The 19,734-nt window shown below is 32.4% G+C and overlaps 3 protein-coding genes across 5 annotated transcripts; 2 read left to right on the forward strand and 1 right to left on the reverse strand.

Annotated features, from left to right (window-relative positions):
- The first annotated feature begins 557 nt into the window (after positions 1-557).
- Positions 558-6,244, forward strand: LOC25486665 (gamma-soluble NSF attachment protein). Its single transcript, XM_013608284.3, has 9 exons — positions 558-719; positions 890-957; positions 1,362-1,446; positions 1,590-1,748; positions 2,370-2,507; positions 3,974-4,052; positions 4,526-4,605; positions 5,242-5,371; positions 5,848-6,244. Exons 1-9 carry the CDS (start codon positions 673-675, stop codon positions 5,950-5,952), a joined length of 891 nt encoding a protein of 296 aa, XP_013463738.1. The 5' UTR covers positions 558-672; the 3' UTR covers positions 5,953-6,244.
- Positions 6,245-6,783: 539 nt separating this feature from the next.
- On the forward strand, positions 6,784-7,668 carry LOC25486666 (FAS1 domain-containing protein SELMODRAFT_448915). The gene has a single exon (XM_013608287.3). It carries the CDS (start codon positions 6,918-6,920, stop codon positions 7,593-7,595), a length of 678 nt encoding a protein of 225 aa, XP_013463741.1. The 5' UTR covers positions 6,784-6,917; the 3' UTR covers positions 7,596-7,668.
- Positions 7,669-8,674: 1,006 nt separating this feature from the next.
- Positions 8,675-14,899, reverse strand: LOC25486667 (lysine-specific demethylase JMJ18). Of its 3 annotated transcripts, XM_039830535.1 has the most exons (13): positions 14,713-14,875; positions 14,449-14,496; positions 13,770-13,841; positions 13,497-13,574; positions 12,882-13,394; positions 12,565-12,786; positions 12,054-12,215; positions 11,559-11,927; positions 10,625-11,252; positions 10,319-10,594; positions 10,120-10,223; positions 9,643-9,840; positions 8,675-9,387 (listed from the first exon to the last, which is right to left on the reverse strand). In XM_039830535.1, exons 2-13 carry the CDS (start codon positions 14,476-14,478, stop codon positions 9,058-9,060), a joined length of 2,982 nt encoding a protein of 993 aa, XP_039686469.1. In that variant the 5' UTR covers positions 14,479-14,496; positions 14,713-14,875; the 3' UTR covers positions 8,675-9,057. The 3 variants fall into 3 exon arrangements, with proteins under 3 accessions (XP_039686469.1, XP_024633149.1, XP_013463743.1); XM_024777381.2 differs by lacking the exon at positions 14,713-14,875 and adding an exon at positions 14,882-14,899 and having other exon boundaries at positions 10,319-11,252; XM_013608289.3 differs by having other exon boundaries at positions 10,319-11,252.
- Between the last annotated feature and the right edge of the window lie 4,835 nt (positions 14,900-19,734).

A 19,734-nucleotide genomic window follows, 5' to 3' on the forward strand; every position in this document is an offset into this window, starting at 1 on the left:
TATTTGTTTGTAAAGATTTGTTAATTGACAATATGAATCGAAATTGTTAAATCGGCATCTTTATTTGAATTGAAATCTAAGACAACATCTATATTTATATGTGTAAGAGTTTTAATGGTACCAACTATTAATCACTTTATCCATCGACAAAAAAAAACAGAGAACATGAAGTTATTTTTTATTTTATTTTTGGTACAAAATATGTAGTTATTTTATTTGCAATATATAATTAACTTGATAGTAAATAATAGGCAAAATTACATTTTTAGTCTCTTAACTTAATTAACTTGTCCATTTTTATATACATTTTTAAGCTTCAAATCTAATATTCTTATGCAAACATAGACGAGGATCATAAATTTAAAGATTGAAAGACCATAAGAAATTAAAGGACCATAAGATTGAAAGATAAAGGACCAAACTGTTACCTGAAATTAAGTTAAGGGACTAAAAGTGTAATTTTGGCTAAATAATATGATTTAACTTAATGATAGGCTTATAATTAATTTTGAGAAAAAAAGAAAAAAAGTTGTGGGACACATGGTGAGTAGTTATTGGAGTATGTTTGAAGCATGAGTTGTGAGATAGTAGCAAACACAACAACACAACACAAACACTTGAATCGGAAAGGACTCCACAAAGACAAGACACAATCAGCACAACACAACTACTATGTCGTCCTCCGATCCCAACAAGTTGTTAGCCAAAGCTGATAAACTGTATGTTTTTACTATATTCTTATTATATTATATTCATCCAAATCGTGTTTTAAATGCTACAACCCTATAACACATACGATTCAATTTATATTATTTTAAATAGGATTATTATTGAAATTCTTTGATTTAAGATTGATCTTACTGGTTGTATTATTTGTTTCTCTTTTCAGAACAAAACTTAGTCTAACCAGGTGGAGTGCTGATTGGAAAACTGCTACTGTTCTTTATGAACAGGCTGGTAAACAATATAATTTTACTAATTCTAAATATTTTATTTCATTCTTTCTTTCTGCAATTAGTGTTGTCGATTGCGGATCGCGGTAAATACCGTGTTGTTCAAATTCCGCTTCGCTACAGTGTTATCTTTGCATTGCTGCTGTAGCATCTATCACAGAAACCCACTTTAGTTAGTCTGGTGGTTGGCTTGGGACCTTGGAGTGTGTTTCTGCCAAGGTCTTAGGTTCCTCTGCCAATTTCGGTGGGCTAGTTTAGCTTCTTCAAAAATAAAAATCAAAGGATAATAGCGATTTGTTTGTATTCCAGTACACTATAGTGCCGCTATAAGCATTATTTGAAAATATTAGTGGCAAGAAAATGGCATGTTGGTAATTTATCTAACGAATTCTTCTTATTTTTGTTTAGCTAATGGATTTAGAGGTGCCAGGAACCATGAGAAAGCCAAAATAGCATATGAGAAAGCTTCACAAGGACAGCAAATGCTTTCTTCGTATCCTTATATTCTTTGATTTTGATTATGTATTCTCTTTCATTTTCTTCTGTTATTAAGGGTTAAAGTTATCAATATCATGGTTTTCTATGTTGTTATCGGATTCACTTTGTTAAACTGTCGCTCCTTGACAAGTTAACTAGACCTTGGGATGCAGCTAAGCACATGGAATCTGCGGCTGCTCTGGCGAAGGAGCTGAGCAACTGGAGAGAAGTTGCAGACTTCTATCAAAAGGCGTCTGAGTTGTACATGGAGTGTGGGAGACCACAACCTGCATCTGATGCTCTTGCAAAGGGGGCCCGGTAATTGATCTGTTTAACCCCTTGTTTTGCAGTCGAATTCTGTTTTGTATTATTATTAACATTTAATTATTGTAATATGTTGAAGTAGAGAAATCAGCTAGTAACTCCACGGCAACCAAGTTACATTTATTCTGTGTAGTATGTAGTTTATGGAGTCCTTTGGGGTTTTTGGTTGGGGCCGTATCATTTGAAATGCTTTCATTGGATGATATATGAGTATTTGACCAAATAAATACTAATATGGCCTTCTATCGTGTGGTGCTCATGAGTGTTTCAAAAGGATTTCCATGTCAGATATAGTTAGGGATTGAGCAGCATTACTGCATTCTTGATCTATTCGAGTTCTCTAATATGTTTCCTTCTCTGTTTTGGATGGTATCTTATCCCAATCATAATTGTGTTGATGTTAAATGATTAGAAATCATTCGTACAAGTCTCATTATAAATTTAATACAGTGAGGACCCTTGTATTTTATGCTGCAGATGCTGTATGCTACAAATAATAATTAATGTATATGTTGCATCTGGATGTAAAATTGTGTTTTAGTGTCTAATGTGAATGTAATTCTCTATATTTTGTTATCACGGTATGTTTTTCATAATACCTTTCCCTCTATGTAGTGCTTTGGAAGATACCATGCCTGAAGAAGCTATTCAGTTATATACAGATGCTTGTACAATTCTTGAAGATGATGAAAAGGAACAGATGACCTTTGATCTATACCGTGCTGTAACTAGTGTTTATATAAAACTTGAGAAGTAAGTTCTATAGAAAACAGTGTACATTTTTATGGTATTTAGAGCATGAGCATAACCTATTTTTTTCAAAATTTTACAACATTGAATATAAACTTTTACTTGGGCTATAACAAATTCAATCTATAATAGGTTCTCTATATATTCTATTGGATTTATTTTATTTTTGTATGTGAACAGTGTGACACAAAATAAGTTAAATATTGTAGTATAACATGGATATAGTTTAACATTTTCTTAAATGAGCTGTTTCCTGGAATCTTACTTTACAAGATTCATAATATTGCATCGTCAGATAAATTTCAAATATTTTTTGTATCATTTTGTTAATTTCATTCCCACAATAAGTGCAGGTTGTATGTGATGTAGTATAGATTGCTTAAGTTATGATAGCCAACTTAAAATAGGATGGAAAGCTATTTAAATTATTCAATGCCATGAAGCTACAATAAGTACTTTGTTTGTCAGGGTTCCATTGATGTTCAAGTAATGACATGATGATAAAGGACCACATTCGTGATTGTTTGGTTACTGCAAATAACACTTCCAAATTTATAATTGGAGGCTTAATGAGTTTTATGCAGATGCTAGAAATAACAACTTGGTTTTAACTAGAAGAATTATGTTGATGTGATAGCCAATATCTAATCTAAAAAATTTACTAAATACCAATGTAGGAGAAAAACAGGACAACTAGTACTTTTTGATTTAACTCCACCGGCCACGTCTGACACTAAGTCTAAAAATAGCATTTGATAAATAGGTTAGAACGGATGAAACACGTGTTATATTCTACATTTGGTGTTGTTTAAAAATTCAAAGGAATGGAACATAAGGCTAAAGAAGTTGTAGATTTTAGTTCCACTAAAAGGGTGGAGCTAAAGAGCATGAAAACGGTTTGTTCCGTTCTGTTTATATGTCAAATGCTACCTAAGAACCGAATAGTGGGATCTAGAATTAGTTTATCATCGTTATCTTATGTCAAAACTTGACCACCAAACTTTTATCTTCCTCCTCGAAGCCTATGTTTTTATTATCCTCATGTGTCTTGTTTTTACTTTAATCTTGTTTGTTTCTTTATGCAATTCTTTGTTTGATATATTTGAATTCTGGGTCCTTGGACCAGATTTTGTTGACTAGTTTTACTGGTTTTGATCGAAGTAAAGAAGCCAAATTTTGTCCCAATGCGACATTTATGCTACACAACGGCTGAGCATGAATCATGCTCCTTTTAAAGAGATTTTTACTCTTAACTAGTAGTGTCACTAGGAAGACAGAGAATTTGGTTTTGACTTGTGGTAAAGCTCATATTTTAGAGGGGTTTTCCTTTAATTAAAATTTGATGCGCGAAGAGGAAATGCACGGTTTTCCTTTAATCAAGTTGTTTTTGTTAGTGTAAATTGGTACGTAAACATTTAATCTATTGTGTGTTGACTTACATACTTCCTTGGGCATGGTTTGATACACAGATATACAGATGCTGCATCATCCCTGTTGAGATTGGGCTTGGCAGCTGACAAATGTAATGCTACCAATAGTCAGTCCAAGGTTTGGAATATTATAACTTTGTTTTCGTTATTTTAACTTTTAAGTCAATTTATTCTCTAAATACTCTAAAAGGGAAAAATTTCTTAGTCTTCCTTTGGCTATTGTTTATTTATTGTGATGATAAGTAGCAAAGACTGTGATATGATGATAAGTAGCAAAAACTGTGATATCTCTATATTTAGTGTGCTAATTACGAGTATTTTATTTATTATGTTTTTTTACTTGTATGGTTAACTATATTCAAAAATTTCTATCCATATTCCATAGGGCTGCCAAACATGTGAATACAACTTGAATCCATATTATTTATATGCATGTTCATTGTGTTTAACGTCTCCAACGTGGCCTTTCACAAATTGAATCCAAGCCTAAAGTTTGAGTTACATAGTCTTTTAGCACTGTGTTCATTTGCTGAAGTGTACTATTATTATTTTTTTATAAACGTTCTCTCACACACCTTGTCGTGAATGCAGGCTTATCTTAGTGCAATTATTGTCTACCTTTATGCTCACGATTTTAAGCAAGCAGAAAAATGCTATAATGACTGCTCTCAGTAAGTTTTTACCTCCTTGTTATGTGGTTATGTACTGTAAATCCAACTAACATCAATATGTGATCTATGGATCTTTATACTCTCTGTTCCTTTAACTGACGGTTTTGTAGGAAAAAACTCAAGTTCAAGGCAACATTAACTATTTTTTGTCAATTATGCCCTTGACTATTTATTCTAGAGAGAGACGTAGTGGAATGGGATGATAAATAGTTAAGGATATTATAGGAAAAAGACGTATTTTCATCAAAAGTAACAGAATTTATTAGTTTTATTGGTATCTGAATTGAAACCATGTTTATCATTGTTGTTGTCGCAGTTGACCCCTTACACCGGTTTCGCTTCTTTGTTTTCCAACTCCGGTTTCTTCTTGCCCTGACAAAATAGCATTCATAGGATGAATACTATGAGTAAAATTTGTGTAGGTCTGATTTGTAATCGAAAAATTCTGATCATACATTCTGGGTCCAAAATAACCAGAGTGTCTTTGGGACAAGCGTTACATTTGGTTGCAACAACTTAACATACTATGTGCCAATTTTAAGATTTACTATTTACTCTGTAATTTATCATATGCTTCATCAAATTTGTTAATTGATCTGATGAATAAATGGATATAAATGCTTGTGGTGTCTGTAGGATTGATGCTTTTCTCAAAAGTGACCACAATCGTTGTGCTAGCAAGTTTCTTTCTGCTTATACGGATGGAGACGTCGATGAAATCAAAAAAATTGCTCAGTCCAGCGCTGTTTCCCATCTTGACCATGCAGTGAGTGATTTAGCTTATATGCTGTCTTTATTTTGGACCGCAAAAATATAGATTAATATTGACACTTCCACTTTCCCGGCTGAGAGATATAGAAACTTCTCGGTTGCTTGTCACCAATATCAGGTCTTCCACTTTTTGAGTGCAAGAATCAACTAGATTTGTTATTTAACCCAAATTTTTTACTTTGCGGTTTTACTGTTTCAAGGGGTAGGTTCTATATGATTTGTTCATCACGTTGCCGTATAATTCAGCTTGCCTTAATATCTCTTAAATCCAATCAAAGTATAATTTTTATTAATGGAGCCAAACAAACCCTGTGCTCACTCTTGAAATACCTTGTTATTGCCGGATAGTGACTAGCAATGCATGTCAAATTTCATACAACATACACAATCTTCAATCAATAATTACTGATTTTTTTCTGTCAGTTACGGGGTTATATATATGGACTTAACTTTGGAATAAATTATCTGCAGATCATTAGGCTTGCGAGGAAACTTCCAACAGGCGATGTGAGTGCATTAAAGACTAGTACCGCCGAAGATGATGAAGATTCACTGGACGAAAATGACCTGACTTAACCTCTAATAGTGTTGTATTTTTCAATTTTATAGCAGTGGTGCATAACCTATTTCAAATTGATGTTTGAATTGAATTGCGCGGTATATATTGGTTTTTGTATAAAAATATACTGTTCTTTTTGCTGGGTATACATACCCGTGGGAAATGAAATGCTGGTAATGAGGGGAACGCTATCATTTAGTCGTTATGTCTGCTGATCACTTGTTCTTTCGACATAATTGATCATTTCTTGATGATTAAGGAAGCTCGAATTCAGAGCTCAATAAGATCTAGGTTCACCTTGAATTTGAATCGGTAATATTTTGTTCGATGAAAATCTACGATTGATTCAAGATGTCTTCACTCTTCACTATACCTCATTTACTGTGTTACTTTTTCTGAACCCATTCTTCACCTCAAATGTAATGTTGAACATTTCAATTGTGAATCCTTTAAAACTCACATTGGGATTAGTCTTAGGTCTTTGAGCACAAGTTTACTAATTTGAGTTCACCTAGTTTATACATTATAAAAAATTATTATTTTATTTGCATAATTTGTTCTAGAGACAAAATTAAAATCCGAACTCAAACTTCTATCCCAACTTTATAATGTACTAGTAATTATGTATCAATTAAGACCTCAATTCTAAATGTTAGGTCATAAAATGATTATTAAGATTGGTCTTAAATTATTGCATGTTACTTTGAAAATCAGTAATTCCTGCAGGGTGAGTTAAATACATATAAATACAACTAATCAAAATTTAATATAACCAATATCATTTCTTTTATTTGGTTTATAACCAACTAAATCTGTTATTTTTCTGTTATCTGTGTCATCCAAATCCTAATCTCACAACACAAATTATAAAATCCAAGAAAGCTCTAACAAACCCACTAATCATTCTCTCTTTCATCCATAAACCAAGAAAACAAACCCAATAACACAAATCTCTCTCTCTCTCTCTCCCACTTTTTCTCCCATGGCAAACCTCAACTACTATCCTCATTTCTTCATCATCACACTCATCATGTTCACAACCTCCACAACATGCAGTAACACCACAACAAACCCTATCAACAACAACTCAACAACAACATCATCAACTCCACCATTGGCAATGCAAGAAATGAACAACATTCTTGATGCACTAATAGGATCAGGAGACACAAGCATAAACAAATGGGTAAGCATCTTATCAATCTCCCATCCATCACTTAGCCTAACACTCTTCATTCCTCAACAACCCTTACCATCTTCCTCTACATTAAACCCCTTCACTTTTCCATATCATATCATCCCTCAACGTCTCGTCTACGCTGACCTCCTCCTCCTCCCTCGTTACTCTCGTATCCCTACTCTTCTCCCCGGTAAAACCATCACCGTTACCGATAACTTCCCCGGTAATTTCACCCTTGATGATGTCTTGCTCACTCAACCTGATCTTTATAATACTTCTTCTCTTGCTGTTCATGGTGTTCAGAGGCTTCTTGATTACTCAACTTTTGGTGATGCTTCCATGATGCCTAACTCGCCGCCTTTTATGCCCGTCGGAGAAACGTGGGATTCTGTTGACTCCTCACCGTGTGCCGCGTTCAACGTCTTCCTGTTGGTTATCAGTTTTGTTCTTCATCAACTCGTGTTCTTCGATACATGTTGAGTTTTATTTCGTTTCTTGCGTGCATTATATTCAAGAAAATTTAGCAGTATTATTTTTCTTTGCAAAGAAATTTAGGTGAGTTGAGTTTAGGGGATTCAATATTGTAAAGAAAAAATTTGATATACTGCATTTTTAGTATGTTTTTGTTAATTTGCAATGTAGTGATTTTGTAGTGTATAACAGAATATTATTGAATAAAGAGGTTTTTCTTTTGTGTTATATTTTGACTTTCATGCAATTTTTTTGTTTGTTTTTTGTTTATATCTTTGTGTGATTAATTAATCAAATGTGATGCGTTTGTGTTGAATATTTTCCCTTTTGTTCTATTTCGGTTCTGTTCTTCTCTGTCTTTAATTATATTTGGTATTGAAATATTCGATTATTATGATTAGAAAAATAATCGTAATATTTTTCTATAAAAAATTGAAATACGGAATTTATATAAATATATATATATATATATATGATATAAAAAAAGTTATGCTTAAAATTTAAATGTTTTTCTATTGTTTTCATATATATATATATATGGGGACTAAAGTCGCATTCATATAAAACTATATAGGTCCCTTCAGAAAAAATAAATTAAACTATATAGGTCAAGTTCTTATAAAATGTTTCTAGAAAGTTTAGTCCCGGTCGAACAAAAGAAAATTCAAGTTAACACTTGCCACAAAAACTTTTCATGTCACGTGGTCATTTTTTCATGTCATGCTAACTCATTTGTATGTGGCCAAATCTTGAGTAAGTTGCCAAGACTTGATATAGTTTTATAGTTTAGGGACCAAATTGAAAAGAGATTCATAGTTTAAGGATCAAAATGATGGTTCATTCATTTTCATTGTGTTAAAATTTCTTAGTTGTTTAGGCAACAGTTCATTCTTTTCGTATGTATTCAAGTAACAAAATTCATTTTTAATTAAAAACAAAGTGATATAACAATATTATATGTTGATGAAGCTCAAAATATCCTAAGATACAGATAACTATTCCTAAACTTCAACTTTTTCGTATTTAATTTAATTCCTTTGAGCGTCGATGGTACACATATCTGAGACTAAGATCACACATATTCAAAATTCTGCGCAGGAGAATGGCAGAATGTGCATTCGCCGTGTGTAGTTTCCCTGCATTTTATCATTTATTGCAACAGCTGCATTTGTTTATCTGTGTATATACATAACTTAGAGAGAATAAATAAAATGTAAAACCTATGATTCGAGCAAAAGCTAAAGCCTTAACCTTGAAAGGCGAATTCCAAAACAAAATTCAAAAGGGTCAATTGCAAAATGCATCTGTAATTAGGTCAATGATGATTGAGGGCAAGTACCAAAATTTCATCTAGGCTTCACCCAGAAATTTCTTCAGTTAAATTTATCGCTAAAAGAATGAGCCTAACTTATGACTAAATTAAAATGACTATCCAAAGTCGGAAAGAATTGAGATCTTATTCTTGTCCTATCTACAAAGCTTTCTGAATCTCATCGATCAATGATGTTAATGTAATTCTCCACTCAGAACATTGTGCGTCAGAGATGAGAAACTTGCGCAATGAGCTTAACTCTTCGGGACTTGCCTTTTGTAGTATTGATTTCATCTCTTCAAGAGAAGAAGAACTTCCTCCTATATTGTCTTTCGCCTGATCAGTCAAATTAATACCAAAAACTTTGGTAGGGCTACTTGAACAACATAGGACTTTACAGTTATCGATGACACTTCCTGGAGATGTAGGGAAACCTTTGTGATTCCAATACTCTGCACACTGATGACCGGGATCTTGAGCTTCAATGGCCTGAAAAAGTTTGTCGGAACATAAGTGAGAACATATTCCAGAAGAATCATTCAAGATCTTACCAAATTATATGTGTATTAGTTCATCTGTTACTTAACAAATTTGATTGTTATAAGCATGTTAATCCAGTTCAACGCAATTTGGTAAAGGTTCGAACAATGTGTTTATGTGATTCAATTTAACATTAGAAAAACTACAAACAGGTGATAATAGTTCTAGATAAAAACATATATAAGATTGATGTGTTTACATTACCTGAACAATGGACGGTAAAGGGAAGCCGAACATTCTAAAACCGTTGATGCTTTTCAGAAGCTCTAAGGAAGGAAGTTCAAGTTCACCTAGACTCCTTTGCTCCGTGATTTTGTCATGTAGTCTCTTAAGAACTGATTCCCAACACTTATCTGCCGAGGTTTCCGTGAAAGTGACACTTGGACATTCCTCCATTGTAACCTGAAACATTTTATGGAATAAGAGAGAAATTAGACAACAAATGCAAATAAATACAATCATAAAACTCTTATAGTTGATCGATTTATATATTTTGTCGGAGTCACTGAGTTTAGACATTGATGCAAGAGTTGGTGCTGGAAAGATTACTGATTTCGTAACAATTAAAAAACTAACGAAGTTTGTAGCCATGAACGGTAAAGAAAAGAGGTCAACAAATAGTAACCTCTCAATATGATTTCATTTTTAAACTCAGTGCAGAAACAAGGTCAAGAATAATACCTTGAAAAGAGGTCCTAGAAGTCCAGCATTGATTACTTCAGAAACATAGCTACAGATTCTTGTTGGATCGATGATGCTAAAGAAATTAACTCGGCTCTTGAATCCTTCAAAAGTTTACCAAAACGTTTTAAAATTAAACTTCAAAAGTAACTAATCAATGGTAATATCTAAGGCTATAAAAGATCCGACTACAGCATACCTTTTGGATATATTGCATGCTTATTGCACCATAGCTTTCCATGAACAACAGATCCCAAACTTATAGGCTTGACAGAAGTACTCAAAATTTGCATTAGAAAGCTTTCCTGTGTCAGAGATATACTCGCGCTCGTGGTGTCAATGACTTTTTCAACTACAATTTTGGGTTTCTTTCTTGAATCTGAATCCATTTGCTGTTGCCCCTCATATTTTCCACTGTCAGATGTACAAGGATTGTGAACATTCCTAGAGCATGATGAAACTTCTGTCTTCACAACAGAAGATGAAGGTGATAGATCAACAACAATTTCCATGTTGTCTTGTTCCTTTTTTATCTTTGAACAACATGCTTTTTCCTCTACTGAATCACCCTTGTTATGGCTATCTGCAATATCGACCTTATCTTTGTCTACGACGATCATATTGTCATTGTCACTATCTATACTTTCATTCGGCGCACTAAGGGTTACAAGGTGAGATTCGCACTGCATTGGCTCTGATGTTGCGTGACTATTTGACCTATCCCTGGTTCCCGCACAGCCAGTTTCTTCATGACCATTGTCTCCATCCACCTCTGGTTTATTCATGCAAACCTCATTGGCCTCGGCAGAAACCATTCCGAAGTTTTTACTTTCCCATAACTTAAGAGCAAGTGAATCTCCTTCTAGTGCTTCAAGCAATTTGTTTAGCTCATTCATATTATACCGAAGCAGAACAAATCTTTGGTCCATTTCGCACATGCAGAACGAACTAGCATGCGTAAGGCAAGAATATTTATCAGGAGAGCACTCACAACCTACAGCAGATAGATACAAGTCATAGAAGCAAGAAAAGCATTCTCTTTCTGTATGCAAGTCAAAGTCGTTGCCCATCTTCAGTGACTTAAAATGAGTTGGAAGACAGTTTAGCCTCTCTTCTTCCATCTTTATCCTTGCCTGTCAGAAAAACGGGTAACCAGAAAAGCATATAAGGAATCAGATATCTGCTTCGTAACTAAAAAAAGCACTACCTTTGTTCCTTTTTAAGTGTAATTTAAGCTTGTTTTACATAAACCAGCGAAATCAGTAAATGTTGTTGTTTTTTATGGAATTATTACATCTATTTCTCTCTCTCCAGTAAATAGTTAAGAGTATTTTTGAACAATAGTTTGTGTTGCATAACCTTTAAAAACAAAAAATAAATAAGAACAAAATTCTGCTAAAAAAACAATTAAAAAAGAACGGAGAGTATGAAATCATTACCTTAAATGCCATAGTAAGAACACCATCTTTCCCACAGTAGCTTCTCCATTTCAAATTTTTTGAACTTTCCTTTCCATGAAGAGTTAGCTCTGCAAGGGCTCGTATAGCTTCCAGCGATGATCCAAATAAAAGCTTGTCATGTGACAATGATGTCTTACGGCGTTGTAAACTGTAAAGTTCAACGGCATTTAGGCCATGCGTTAACCAATCGACAGGAGCTACATTCACTGCTTCTGCACAGTTGAACCCACAATTGAACCCAGAGTGGTACCCCCTCGGAAAAGTAATGACAAATTCCCCAGAGTTCTGAACAGTGCGATATACGGGAACTCCCTCATCTTTAAGAATTGATGGAGATAACTGAGTAACCTGCATGAACATGAAAATCATAACCATATAAAACTATTCCCAAAATATAGTGAAAGTTCTGGAGATAAAATAGTGTCAGCCTGCTATACACACAATGATAGGAATGTAGAAGTCGTAGCGTTATACCAGATCATTGAGTAGATTTGGTACTTCCTCGAACAAATCAGGCAAGTGCTTCTTCATTGCATTTTCTAAAGCAGAAGCATGGCTTCCAGGTACTCCATACCATATCTTTGAGTCACCAAAGTGTAGATAATTAAGCGAATAGAGGTGATGATCCTCAACATGCTGTTAGAAGAAGAAGATAGTGACAATGGGTTTGAAACATAAAGAAATGCAAAATTAAAGATAAAGACGTGATTTTATTGGTTTTGTAGTTCAACATTTGAAATATGTCAACATAAAGAAGTGGAACCTGATGATTTTGTTATCGTTAGTTCGTTACAAAGGATTTAATGAAGTTACTTTTCAACCCATTTTTTAATGAAAAATAAGCTGTTAATACTCTACAAATAAAAGACATACAGACTATCGAGAGAGAAAAAGGTAAACAAAAAATTGATAATACGTCATGTCATGTTTTAAACTCTTATTAGTAAATTTAGACGTGAAACGAAGAGTATTTCTCACCACTTACCCAACAAAATGATGAAAAGCACATGCCAACATACAGCCATGGAACTAGTACTCCTGAGATGTCACTTCCTTCAAAACTTAGTACAGAACCCGGTAGTCGCGGGAAGTTATTTAGATTCCAACCAGAAATTGCATACTGATCCGGATAACCCTTAGGTATGGATGATGCCTTAGAAAAACCACTTCCAAATACTCCAGTTTCCAAGTCCGCTCCATAGTACACCTACAATATAAGAGTGTATCGTTTACTCTGTTTGCGCATTTACATAACCCTTAAGATCAATATAGTTGTAAATAAACAATGATTAGTAATAATACCTCAACTTCATCCGTTGGCTGCTCAACTATCCGCCAGTATTCACCTTCAATTTCCTCCTCGGAGGGCTCCCTTCGGTTTTGGTGGTTACTATCATTGACCTTTCCATCTTCATTTGCATCTTTCAACCCAAAGTAGCATTCCTTAAAGTGGCTAGCATATTGCTGAAAGTCTTTAAACGTGAAGTCGGACCCTGCTTGAAATCCGTATTTCTCATCAGCTTCAGATGCATTATTAGCTTCAGAAGCTGATTTGGAAGCTCTCCTACATGTTCCTGATTTGGAGTTCCTTCTACGTTTTCGCTTTCTTCCCCGACTTTTTTTCTTCATAGGTTCTCTATTTTGAAGTAAATCAATTTGCTGGATACGGGTGGAAAATTCAGCGTTTTCCCAAATATCTTTCTCCTTAAGAAGGCAAGGTGGAACCCAACAAGCTGGAGGGACAATCCTACATATGCCATAAGGTTCGGCTAGGGGGCGTATCTTCGCTATGTAACTCAGTGTATCTTCAAACTCCTGAGGAAACAGAGTAAACAAAAGAAACAAAAGTTATTGAACAAAATACAATAATACTACGATATAAACAATATGAAGATGGTTATAAAAATGAAAAAGTACTTCAATAGTTGGATGAAAAACAGGTGCTTCATCAATTATAGGCCGACATGCTTCAGATGGATCCCATCTAGCTGATATCTGCAACATAACAATAATCCAACATATGAAAAAAGAATAGAAAAAGCGAAAATAATCATTGACTACATTATATATTGGTCATGCGTATTCAATATTGTAATTTTAAATGAATCGTTCCTATTTGTTCCAAAGAACGGTAAGAAAAGTACAAAATATCGGTCATGTGTACTCAAAACAGCAGACCTAGCTACATACCTTTTTACTTCTAAGACTTTCAGGAGACTCAAGTGCATTGTCCTTTTTAGGTTTGTGCCGAAGAGGACTATCCTGAAAAAATATGCAAGAATTCTAGATTAATGGTTGCTAGATGCTACTCAAATCACTTCGCAAAAGGAACTGATGCATCAAAGGAAACATCGATGGTGATCAAATCATTCAGAGATACCAATATCACATATGTAGGTTACTCCGAAAACCTAATCGACGGCATCACATGAAAATTTCTAAGATTTCCAAACCCTCTGAAAGATAAAAAATCATATAGCTCGACGACACATGTCGATGATCAAATCATTCAGAGATACCAATATCACATATGTAGGTTACTCCGAAAACCTAATCGACGGCATCACATGAAAAATTTCTAAACTTTCCAAACCCTATGAAAGATAAAAACTCATATAGCTCGACACATAGGTCGAAAAAACAAGGGTTTAGAAAGAATCTCAACAATTAAACCAGAAACAGAGATACAATGTTACAAGCAGAACAAAAAAATCAAAACAAAAACAACAACAAACAATTATCCAAAATCAATGAACATAGATAACAAGATCATCATGAACAATTGTGATCCACAAAAAACAGAGGATAAGAGATTCACACATATAACATTCAAGAGAAATCATGCATTGTTAGGGTTTGAAAATCTAACCTCTATGGCATCCAATTCCATTTGTTTCATTCAATAAAATATTTATGCCTGCAACAAAACACAAATACCCTTTAAACAAACATCATCGTCAAATTTCACAAATGATCAAAACAAAACAACCCAGAAACGGCTTTCAACTTCTCTTATAGCAAAATAACTGTCCATAAAACAAACATTAAAAAAAACAAAAACAAAAAACAAAAAGATTAAATTTTTATTATTTTTTAAAGAAAATTAAACAAATGCAGAAAATTTCATACACACCCTCAATGCAGCAAAAGAGAGTTTTTAGTAACTTCCACGTTCTGATTGCGTATAAATGGATTAAAAGAATGAAAATTTATGAAGAAATTAACAGAGTGATGAAAACCTAATTGCAAATTCAATTTGCATGTGTGTGTAAAATTGTGTGAAACACCCCTCTAACAATTACCTATAAATTTTGCAAATAATAAAATAATAAAGTGTGAAAAATATATATATATCTTATGAGTTTTGGAATCTAATGCTCTTATATGGTACCTGAATTGTAGAGAAAGTAAATAAAAACAAAATCGATTATTAGAAATTGGAATTGACCAGGTAAATATATTTAATTAAGAAAATACAACTTAATATTACTAGTTTCTATTTCTTTCCAAAAAAAATTAATAGTTTCTATATGTAAAAAATAATTACGCGTCGACATATCCAATCAAATCAAATCAAATCATAATGTCACTTTCTTAAATTGATTCTTGAAATATCTTTTGAAAAAAGGTTTAATTGTATACACGTATAAAAAAATTGAGCATCGTGAAACTTTTTATTGCAAAATGTATCATGAATCGATGTCAACCAATACACTCTCGCTCTCGTCGGAAAACACAATGGTAATAGGGTGTAATTTTGGTCAAACTTTCAACCAAGTAATGATAAGAAAAATATTCACGATCATGTCGTCGTGAATTTTATTTCCGCTATTTTAAACATTATGAAAAAAATATATTTTCAATACATACAAATAACATCAAATTTATGCAGTTAAACTAAAACTAAAAAAATAGAAAAAATCAATATATATAGAATCAGATATCTAATCGTACTCCTCTTAAGTGCTTCAAGGTTAATAGCTCACCTTAGTATAAAGTGATTAATTTTTATTTTTTTTTAGGGAAATATAAAGTGATTGATATTAATCATTAATTTAAAATTTAAATGTAAATTTATAACAAACCATAAATTTGTTACGATAACAAAAAAATTTCACTCTATGCTTTATTTATTTTAGAGGGATCCAAATCTATAGTCTTGTGTGAAAAAGAAACCTAATATTTTTTATTTTTTATTCAAAAATCGTTTTAATTATCTTAGATATTTAGTAGTATGAAGACAAATAGCACATAGAAACTTACAAATTAGTTAATAGTACAAATGAGTTCTTCCTCAAATTCTTATAAGATAAAGTTGCAATTTTTGTTGGATTTTTTATTATTTTTTAGTAACATTACTTGTATTAAAAATAATTATGTGGAGATTTAAAAAAATATACTATACCTTGTGGTATGTGGTAGTAGAATTCTACGTTGAAAGACGTGTACATGTGCTTTTTGAACTCTTCCTCTTCTTTTTTTCTTTTTATAACGATTGAACTCTTCTTCTCTTATTGTATGCAAACTTGTAATTATAATTGATTTTCCTGTTTGTTATCTAGAAAATGTAAATATAATGACGTCACGGGCATTTGAATTCCAGGTCACCAAAAAAGGTGGATATTCGAATTCCAAATAAAAATAGGTCAAATATATTTTCTTAATGAAGATCTTTCTATTTTTGACAAATATATATTTTTAATGAAAATCTGTCTACTTTAGATAAATATAGATCAAAATTTTTTTTTTACGAATGAGATATACTGTATTCAAATATTAATAATTTGTCAGAAAAGATAAGAATAAGAATAAAATAGAAAGAAAAGGTTGGGAGAGAGAGAGAAACCCGCTCTAACGCACGCAGTATTTAACGGAAAAGTAGTGAAACAACTAAAACAAACCAACTAACTTATCCTAGAACTATGTACTTTCACAACAGAAGCATAGTGGAAAACAATCACATGACGTTTGCACATCAAACCCTTATCATCTCTATGGTTTTTCTTAAACGTATTACAATAACATGAACACGTGTAATACCCGATTGTATTGAACATATATTGATTAATGAAATGTTTTAAACTTCTTCCCTTCAAAAAAAACAAAAATAACATGGATACGTTAAATAGACCTCACATATACACATTATTTATTTATAATTTTTTTTTAACAAGCCAAAATGAGATATACTAACAAACAGTCATGCTCCCTAACACAAAGAGTGTCTTAAGAAGCAGAACAAAATTACAACATCTAATCCTTAAAAAACAAAAAAAGGTAAATAATGGTCGACCAATACCCAAACAAACAAGGGGTTGTTGCCATTTACAATTTTTTAATAAAAGTATCCGTTAAAAATTCAATAACTTTAATGGAAAAACGTTAATAAAGACTCCAATGAAAAATACTTAGATATGTCTCATTAACTTTACATCATTGTATGTATTTTATTACTTTTTTTAAACCTGAAACTTGTTAGTTGCTCAGAAGAGACAGGATCTTTATATAGTTGTTTGTTACTTAATAGGCGCTTCTTTTTTCTTCCTCCAATGTTATGTTCTTCCTTATAGATGTGATGACTTTGGATTTGTGACCTATTTTGCGGTGGTTGGTTTCGTTAACCTAAAAAGTCCGCTTCATTTGACGTTGACAACCCTTAGGAGTCTGGTTGCTAACATATTGGACCCATCCCACGATCAGGATTCTTACGAGTCTGATTGAAATCGTATGTTACGACAAGGTTCTACAAAAAAAAAAAAATCTAATTCTAGATATCTTGGTTTGTTTAGTAATAATTATAACATGAGAATCGTGAGCTTAACTCATTTGGTAGGGACATTGCATAATATATGTAAAGGTCGGGATTTGAACCCCCAGTCACCCTAATTATTTACCTGAATGATGAATTTTTAGTCATTAGGCTGCTTGACAAAAAAAAAAAAAATGAGAAACACTAACTTGTGTTTTTGATGCACAAATTAAAAAGTTAAAGATGAAAGTATTTTCTTAAAACTTGTGTATTCGATATTACTATAAAGTTTGATAATTTATACTTTCAATATAAAATTTATTCATTATTTTCTTTTTTAGTTCCTTAACCGAGTAGAAGTTAGCATTAGCCTTAAAACATGTCGCATTCTCTATTTCAATATTTATTTACTTTTCTAAAACTAACTATGTGTATCATATTAGCAATAATTTATAATTTACAAAGATAATAAATCGCCCTCTCAATCTTAAAAAAAAGTGACTATGTGTATCATGTCCTTTAAATATTGTTTTTTTTTTTTTTAAGAAATCAAAATGAAATATATTAAAACCAACAGACTATTCCTCAAGCACAAGGTCTGCCAAAGGAAATAGCCAATAATTATAACAATGTTTCAACGGAAATAATAGTGATTAACAATTACCCAAGCATAAAAATGAGTTCCGACACCAATCATAAAATTTATAATGAAAAGTAACAAAATGAGCTTTAAACCACCAAAAGAAAAGAAGCTTGATATTTTCCAAAAGCTGATAAGGAGTGCTTTCTTTTTCACGAAAAATTATAACATTTCCTTTCCAAAATGGTTTAGGACTCTGTTGAATGAAACCCAACCAATAACGAACAAGTTGCCAAACTTGATCGAAAACGCGCCGCAATATAAGAAGAGATGTGCAACCGATTCAATCATCCCACGGCCAGTGACACAGAGGTGAGCATCATGCTGAATAATCCTCCTTCGAAATAAGGGAGGCGAGAAAGTATTAAAAGTAGTAAATTTGTATAAAAAAGTTGTATAATTATTACAATAACAAAAATAACAACTTATATTTTTAAAATATAATAGAATTTTTAAACAATATCTTTAAAATACTTGTTAGCAAAATTAATAAAATAAAATCAGTCCTCATAAACTTTGGTAGGATAATGTACAATAAATACAAGATCTGGTTCAAACCTGGTGGATAAGGATTCATTATTTGTATTGTTTCTCTTTGTTTATTCTATGTTTTTCATTTTTCTTCTCTTACTTTTCATTTTCCTTATTTTTTTAATTTTCTTAGTACTTCTTCAGTTTCCTTTTTGGCTTTCCTTACGTGGTAGCCAAGAATATATATCTGAACGTACGACACATACTTTGCTTTGCTTCTTCCCTGTCAGACTCACACGTTTGTCTTCCCAATAACACAAAAACAATCTTTGAATTTTCTGACTAGGTTTGGTCTTTGTTGCCAATAGTCAATTTCGTCCTTTACTTGTGACAATAATTACATCAAGGGTATTACTCAAGTACAACTTAACTTAGTACAAGTGAAACTTGGGATTACGAATTAGATCGACTCGTTATAATTTGGTCTTTATAAAGAACTCATTGACTTACAGTTTCCAAGTGAGCTTATTCAACCATACTCATTGACTTTGTAAAAGAAGAAACTAATAATCAACCTAAAGAATATTTTCTCTATTCCTTTTTAATTATCCTATTTTGACTTTTAACACAAACTAAGATAACAAATTTTTTTACTATTTTTGATACGACACTTTTTTATTTTTTTCTTATAATAATATTAATTATTTACTCCCTCCGTCCCGCAATAGTTGACCTATTTAAAAATTTGCAATTTTGACCCAGCTTACTTTGACAATATTTTTCTACTAATATACATAGATAAATAATATCATTAGATTCGTTTCGATGAGTATTTTCAAAATATCAAATTTTCATGATTTTTTCTAACATATTATTCAAGATATTTAAACTCAAAATTATGCATTGAAATGCGTAATGGAGTCAACTGTGTCATTTATTAAGGGACGGAGGGAGTAATACCTCATTTCATATATTTCTATATCTACAATAAATATCTAAGGATAATATAAGTAAAGGAAAATGTTAATCAGTGCTCCGGAGTACTAGTTAAAGTTTTTATATGGTAACTTATCATAAAAATATGTGTAATCAATGCATCGGAAATCGAAATATTTGATTTTTTTATAAAATCTTTTCTTCTTTTGGAATCCTTAAAGAGTGTCCCGGGGGCACTCGTTAACAAGACCTGTAAGTAAAAAATATTGTTAACTTGTGCCTTTAGAACATCCATATTGGTAGAGTTTTTACTATTTAAGACCCAGTTCCTAATAGGTACCCTCAATGTGAAGAAGAAA

The sequence above is a fragment of the Medicago truncatula genome, chromosome 2 (genome assembly GCF_003473485.1).
Source record: "Medicago truncatula cultivar Jemalong A17 chromosome 2, MtrunA17r5.0-ANR, whole genome shotgun sequence".
Taxonomy (NCBI): domain Eukaryota; kingdom Viridiplantae; phylum Streptophyta; class Magnoliopsida; order Fabales; family Fabaceae; genus Medicago; species Medicago truncatula.

Bases quoted from the DNA above. Each gene is read 5' to 3' on its own strand.
- LOC25486666 (XM_013608287.3), top strand. From the start codon at position 6,918: ATGGCAAACCTCAACTACTATCCTCATTTCTTCATCATCACACTCATC.
- LOC25486667 (XM_024777381.2), bottom strand. From the start codon at position 14,478: ATGAAACAAATGGAATTGGATGCCATAGAG. The intron at 13,575-13,769 runs GTATGTAGCTAG...GTTATGTTGCAG, and splicing joins AAAGTCTTAGAAGTAAAAAG to ATATCAGCTAGATGGGATCC. The intron at 12,787-12,881 runs GTATTATTACTA...CTTATATTGTAG, and splicing joins AGCCAACGGATGAAGTTGAG to GTGTACTATGGAGCGGACTT.
- LOC25486665 (XM_013608284.3), top strand. From the start codon at position 673: ATGTCGTCCTCCGATCCCAACAAGTTGTTAGCCAAAGCTGATAAACT. The intron at 958-1,361 runs GTAAACAATATA...ATTTTTGTTTAG, and splicing joins TGTTCTTTATGAACAGGCTG to CTAATGGATTTAGAGGTGCC. The intron at 4,053-4,525 runs GTTTGGAATATT...TCGTGAATGCAG, and splicing joins CTACCAATAGTCAGTCCAAG to GCTTATCTTAGTGCAATTAT.